At 40.4% G+C, this 7,249-nt stretch overlaps 1 protein-coding gene across 1 annotated transcript in view; it reads right to left on the bottom strand.

Annotated features, from left to right (window-relative positions):
* Window positions 1–1,308: 1,308 nt before the first annotated feature.
* HELZ (helicase with zinc finger) overlaps window positions 1,309–7,249 on the bottom strand; it is a 115,680-nt gene continuing 109,739 nt past the window's right edge. Inside the window, exons 30-31 of the mRNA XM_089661465.1 lie at window positions 4,583–4,829; window positions 1,309–2,344 (exon numbers count right to left, since the gene is read on the bottom strand). Of these exons, the coding sequence (XP_089517591.1) occupies window positions 2,004–2,344; window positions 4,583–4,829 (588 nt within the window). The 3' untranslated portion in view covers window positions 1,309–2,003. The remainder of the gene's footprint in view (window positions 2,345–4,582; window positions 4,830–7,249) is intronic.

Raw genomic sequence — 7,249 nt, 5'->3', positions numbered from 1 at the left:
TTAATTTTTTTTAATATATATATATTTTTCACTTTTTTTTTTCCTGTTTTTTGCACATTTAATAGGTGGACACGTTATTTTGTAATTAAAGCAGTTTTTGTACGCTTATTTATTCCCTCTCAGAGGTATCTGTAGAGTTTAACAAACCAAAACAAAACTAAAAAAAAAAAAAAAAAATACAAAAATCTGAAATGCATTATATACCTTGCAATTTAAAGCGCCTATAGGCAAAGTACATGCTTTAAAAAAGAAAAAAAAATTAAAAATGATATATTTTGAAAATTATTCGGTCTCCCCCTCCTTCTAGTATTTTTTTTTTTCCTGATTGACATTGATCAAATGTTTAAGCATACAAAATGTCAACGCATCTTTTTTTTTTTTCTAAAGGTTGGTACCATTGTGAGATTAATTTTGAAAAAATAAAATGCTTTCAAAATTTACAAATACCATTACAAGCACACAAGGCTGATTTTACTCAATCTCTTCCTGAATTAGGGACTGGATATAAAGCAAGATACTAAAATGCAGCCAAAAAAGATTTTTTTTTTTTTTTGCACCAAGGTGTCACATAAAATGGATTTCAAGCGGCCTCTGACAGTTCTGTTGTTAGAAGAAAAGAGGTCTGCAAGTCACCCACTTAGTGAGGCTGTTATGCATGGTCTTCACCCCCCCCCCCCCCCCCCCCCCCCCAAGAGATCCTATAAAATCAGCTGCTTGCCGGTCCCTAATAAAAAAGAGATTTTAACATTAAAAAAAAAAGGAACATGTTTTCTACAAAATAAAATAAAGGCAGCTTCCTTTGACAGAAGAGAAAATGTTGATTAAACTCAAATATTAACATTTGCTGCTCTTTTGGAAAAAAAAAAAAAAAAAAAAAAAAGTTCAAACAAAAGTAAAAGAGAAAAAAAAGAGGTTAAAGCAGTAACATACAATTTATACATTAACTGGCTATTTCTGGTACAGAAATCCAGTATTGGATGCCAATGTCAATTGAATAAATGTAAAGAATACTTACAATTTTTTTTTTCTTTTTAAAATACACTTTGACAAAATTTTTAATATTTTTTTCCTCTTAAAACGTTTGCTCTTTTTTTTTTCCTTTTTGTGTTTGTATTTTTTTTTTCATTATCTTATTACTTTTTTTTTTTTGTTTTTTTTTTTTGTTTTAAATAAAACCAAAGCTAACTATTATGCAACATGACACATAAGAAAATGTTCTACACAGAACAGTTATAAGTCTGCCCGACGTTTAAAAAAAAAAAGAAAAAAAAAATTTTTTTTTTTACATTTTATTATTTTTTTTTAATCTCTGTAACAAGTTGCGAACTTAGCAGTAAAGCTATGAACTGTCTGTGTGAATGTATATTTATTTAAAAATAAATATAAAGCCACACATTTTTGTGTAGATCTGTATGTATCTATGTGTATATGTCTAACTGTGCCATAATCGGAGCGGGAATGATGTCCCACTAAGGAAGGATACTATTGTCAGGAATATTGGTGTCAAAAAAATATTTGATTTTCCTTGTCATCCGAGGGCAGACAAGTTCCAGCGGAGAGGTGCGGTACAAGGCGATGGCATAAAAATTTGGATCATTTTGACAAATGAATAAAAAAAAAATTTTTTTTTTTAAAAGTACATAATTCATACACTAAAATACATTTTTAATTGGTTGTGTAATCCTTGTAAAGAGATTCTTGCTGTTTTACTCTAGCTGGCTGAGAGGGCACAAGAGCAGTAGACATATACACCAAGGAATACAAAACACACTTTTTATGCACACGGATACAAAACTTTAAAAATTAAAAAAAAAAAAAAAAGCCAAAAAAACCCCCAAAACCTTAAAAAGTACAGCTCCTGGTATTATCCATTACTCAATCAAATCTAAAACATGTTCTTTCTACAAAACGACAGGAAAAAAAAAAAAAAAAAAACACAAACAGTATAAAACAAAAACACAGAAGTGGAGCGGGGAAAAACAAAAAAAAAAATGAATAAAAAGCTACTTAAAATATGAATAGAAACCATTGCTACCTGATGAACTGCCTAAGCTTAGTTCCTGAAATAAAGACAAAGGGTCGCTATTCTTTTTTGCCTGTTCCGGCGGGGGCTTGGGTTTGGGCGGGGCGCGCAGGGCACTTGCGTAAGACATGGTGGGTTTGTTGGCGCCCGTACTCTGCTGGACAGCTCCGGCCCCGTTGGGCTCTACAATCTGTTTGTTGGGCATGAGAGGAGGGAACTGGCCGAGATGCTGCAAAACGTTGTAGTTGAACGAGTTGGACATCTGCAAGTTGTCGGGTTTGAGATGGTCGTCCGGAGGCTTTGCTATTTTCTGTGGAGTAACTGGACAATGTTACAGAAAAGACATTAGAAGGTTGGCTCACCTATATGAAGGCCGTATACAGTATATACACGGTGACAATGTAATTCCCGGAACGCACGCAGCTGAGAGCGATGGTGGGGGGGGGGGGGTCACACGGACATTTTCCCTTGACTTGCCTCTCACTCACCTGGGTCTCAGGCCAGTGGACTTGGCCTTTATGTGGTAGAAAAATAACACGCGTGTGCGTTACACCATTGAGTGGAAGGAATTTGGAACTCCGGATTAACATCGAATTTTGCGTGAAAATTGACAAAAATGTGTTACAACGGGCTCACAGTGAACATTCCAGGAAGAAATCCGGTGCTTTTGATTGGCAGAGGTGGTTTTAGGAGGGAAGGGGGGAGATGCCCATGGTGATGCAAGAAGTTGGCAGACAAAAATGCAAAAGGACCGTACGCAAATGTGGACAGAGCGCAAACCTTCGTACGCTCAGGCCGGTGTGCTGTTTGGATCACTGCGAGTTCACAGGACAAGGTACCCAGGGGCGGACTGAAAACTCATGGGGCCCCCTACTGACCCCGGGCCCTCAGCAGTGCCTGAGTTTCCAAATGGTCAGTCCGCCCCTGATGGTACCACATAATGAACAAAAGTCTGAAAAGGTTCCGGGAATGTGTTCAGAGGAAAGTTGGGAACTCCGGCCTGACAAGTGGCTCCTCCCCTGTAAAAACGCCCCTTTTCACGGTCAGTTCCGGGAATTACGTTGTCACACCTTGTCCACTGAATTCTACATCCAAATACAGCTCAGGAGAATAATAACTGTACTCCAATAACCGCACACACACACATACTCGGGGATGCGCCTGAAATCGCTCACATCCATGTACCATTAGAGTGGAATTAAAGGACTCATTATTGTTTTTAAATATCAAACACATCGTACCTACCTTCTCTCTGCAGTGGTAGTGCACACAGCTACCCGGATTCTCCTCTTCTCCGGCCCCCCACCAGCCCTCCTGGCAGGTGCCCCCACAGTGAGCAGCTTGCTATGGGGCACCCACTGCTCTGTGTGTCCATACACACACAGAGCCAATTGCTTGGCCACACCCCCTCTCTCTTCTCATTGGCTCTCGCTGCTGTCTCAGATAATGAGACAGCAGCGAGGCTAATGTAAAGGGGAGGAAAAAAAAAAGGGGAGGAAAAAAAAGGGGGGAGAAAAAAAAAGGGGGGGAGAAAAAAAAAGGGGGGGAGAAAAAAAAAGGGGGGAGAAAAAAAAAAGGTGGGAGGAAAAAAAAAAAGGGGGGGGAGAAAAAAAAGGGGGGGAGAAAAAAAAGGGGGGAGGAAAAAAAAAGGGGGGAGGAAAAAAAAAAGGGGGGGAGAAAAAAAAAGGGGGAGAAAAAAAAGGGGGGAGAAAAAAAAGGGGGGGAGAAAGGCAAAATAAAGGGAAAAAAGCCTCTCCGGAAAAGGCAAGCTCCAACATCTAAGGACACTAGCAAACAACTGAGGTCCTACAAAGTGTGGGGGGTTACAGGACTCTTCCCGCTAGGGGGTGGCCCAATCACCTAAAGGAGGCCTGCGTATAACCCTGCATGATCATTGCATACAAGCACTTTGTCCTGTATTGTACAGGAAAGGTAAAGCCTTTACACACAATGAAGTCATTCCGGAGTAAAAAAAAAAAAAAAAAAGGATTCAAATACGGAGTTAATTTCAGTCCAGTCTGGTCATCGCGATGCGATGTACAGAATCGGATCAGATAGGTGTGAATACCCGTGCGATCCGATTCTAGTGCAGACCCAAAAAAAGGGTCCTGTGCCTTTTTGGTGCGGATGCGGTGCGATTAGAGCCAAACAAAATGTACGACTCCGATCGCACCGCACGCAAATCACATGTGATTGGCACAGGAATGCAGTGCGGTTCCTCTGTGAATCGCACGTGATGTACCGCACCGCACGTATGTGAATCCAGGCTGAAAGTGAATGGGGTACAAAACAAAATACAATCTTTAGGCTGCCAAAAGATATACATCCCTATTCAGAATAACGTCTGAAACAAAACTCCGGAGGGACATCTGTGATACACCTTTTACAGAGCCGAATGCATTCAGTCTTTTTATATAGAATTTTTTTAATTCTGTGGATGTTATGCACCAAGAAAATTAAAAAAACAAAACAAAACAAAAAAAACCCCCACAGGTCAAATGTACTTTATAAACACACATACAGTGCACAATAAAACCAAACCCATCTCCTCGGCCTTACCTAGCATGTCCCTTGGTGTAGAAGATCGGTTGGCCCCGTTGCATGGAATGTTCTGGAACGGGGCGGAGGATGCAGCATTGACCCAGAGCTCTGGAGATGAATAGCTGTATGATGCTGGTTTGTTTGGGTCCGGGAGATCTTTTCCGAGATTTTCAGGACAAGCGGCTAATTCATCAGGACCTGTATGCGCCGAAGTGGCCGAGATTCTTCTTTGGTACAGTGGCCTGCCGGGACCCCGAGGTTCATACTGGATGGAGACGAGAAGGAAAAGTGAACAGACTTTCTACAACGCATCTCCTGTACACCGAGGACAAGATGGGTCACGTGTAACCACTTCAACATCGGGCCAATTCTCAGGTAAAAATCAATATTTGTTTGGTAGAAAATGACTTACAACCCGCAAACATTAAGGCCCCTTTCACCCGGGCATTCCGTATGTCCGTTTACAGATGAAAAACTGACCCCCTTGTATTTCTATGGACTAGCAGATGTAAACGGATCAACATCTTTTTACATCCATTAGTGTCCGCATCAGTTAATATCCGTTTTTTTGAATGGAAGAAAACCCTATTTTTCTTATGCAAAAAAACCCCGGAACGGACAAAAAACAAATGAAAAACAGATGAAAAAAACCCCGGATGTAAACAGATGAAATAACCCCAGCTGTAAACAGATGAAAAAACCCAGATATAAACAGATGAAAAAACACTGGATATAAACAGATGAAAAAACCCGGATGTAAACAGATGAAATAACCCCAGCTGTAAACAGATGAAAAAACACTGGATATAAACAGATGAAAAAACACTGGATATAAACAGATGAAAAAACCCGGATGTAAACAGATGAAAAAACCCGGATGTAAACAGATGAAAAAACCCGGATGTAAACAGATGAAAAAACCCGGATGTAAACAGATGAAAAAACCCGGATGTAAACAGATGAAATAACCCCGGATGTAAACAGATGTAATAACCCCGGATGTAAACAGATGAAATAACCCCAGATGTAAACAGATGAAAAAACCCGGATGTAAACAGATGAAAAAACCCGGAGGTAAACAGATGAAAAACCCCCGGATGTAAACAGATGAAATAACCCCAGATGTAAACACCCGGATGTAAACAGATGAAATAACCCTGGATGTAAACAGATGAAATAACCCCAGATGTAAACACCCGGATGTAAACAGATGAAATAACCCTGGATGTAAACAGATGAAAAAAACCCGGATGTAAACAGATGAAATAACCCCGGATGTAAACAGATGAAATAACCCCGGATGTAAACAGATGAAAAAAAAAAACAGATGTAAACAAATGAAAAAAAAAACACGGATGTAAACAGATGAAAAAACGGCTGTAAACTCATCCGTTTTTTTCTTTGAAAAAACGTACACTGAACTGAAAAAAAAAAAAAAGAAACACAACACAGAACCCCCCTGTGAAAGGACCCTCTATGTATTTTTACATCAAAAATCAATAAAACGGAGCAAAAATGGATGTTTCAGCACACCCGACCATCAAACCTTTGTGTTAATCAATCCTCTTTAAACTCAAAAATATGTATTAAAACATAGTTCCAGTCCTCGGTCTGCTTTATGGTAGGCCGGCTGAACTGCGAGCTTCAGTTCCAGGCTTCCCAGTGGGACAGGACAGCCCAAAAAGGGACCCCCTTCTGTCACATGGAAAAGCGATCCAGTAGCTTTTTAGCCACTAGGATCACTTTTACATTATAGAGAATTGCCAGCAGAAATAAAACGATACCAGGGTCATGACTGCAGCCAAGGTCCCAGTATAAACCCTTCAGTACCGGTATGTCCTTTTGGGGGAAGGGTTTAATGACCAAATAATTAAACCCAAACCTGTGTGAACCAGATACAAGGTATCATCAGTGAAACTTTACATGCTTCATAAGTCTTTTAATGTTGCAAATAAAGAATAACAGATACATTTGTGTATAAAACAAAGTATTTTTTAGTTCCTAAATATATATTTATTTGGATAGAGAGTGGGAGGAGGGGGGCTATACCCCCTGCCAGGCTTTCTTTTTGCCATCTGTGTCCCACTGGAGGGATTTCCCTTCAATTTATGTCACATCGCAAAATAGGAAGTGAAAGGAAATCCCTCCAAAGCGAAGGACGCCCCTCCAAAGCGAAGGACGTCCCTCCAAAGCGAAGGACGCCCCTCCAAAGCGAAGGACGCCCCTCCAAAGCGAAGGACGCCCCTCCAAAGCGAAGGACGCCCCTCCAAAGCGAAGGAATCTTTTCTAAGTGATGGAATCCCTGGTTGTCAGCAGAACTAGTGTCCCCAATGGAAGATTTTTCATCTATTCTTGTTCTGATGACAACCCAAAATCTGGGATTTTCTTTCACTCGCTCTCTCGGTGATAACAAAATATCTAAAGTATAAAACATAAAATAATTAGTATGTGCGCAGGAATTGGCTGTTTTCCCGCCCATGTGGGGGATTTCCTCTATAGAATGTCCACCTTTATCCCGGGAGTCCCACAGAAGGGTGATGGATCCTCACATTACGCTGGTTAATCAGGAGCAGCAGGATGTCCTCGCTCTCCAAAATGTTATCACATCCAGAAAATGCAGTCAAACCTCTCCGCTGAACGCGTTTCCTTTGAAGTGAACATTAAAAGCCCCGAAAAGCGGCGTTT

Source organism: Staurois parvus, unplaced genomic scaffold, assembly GCF_062004578.1.
Source record: "Staurois parvus isolate SC_StPar_1 unplaced genomic scaffold, SC_StPar_1.0 ptg001344l, whole genome shotgun sequence".
NCBI lineage: Eukaryota > Metazoa > Chordata > Amphibia > Anura > Ranidae > Staurois > Staurois parvus.
Note: the sequence above shows the minus strand (reverse complement) of the source record. Positions and strands in the feature narration are given on the sequence as shown.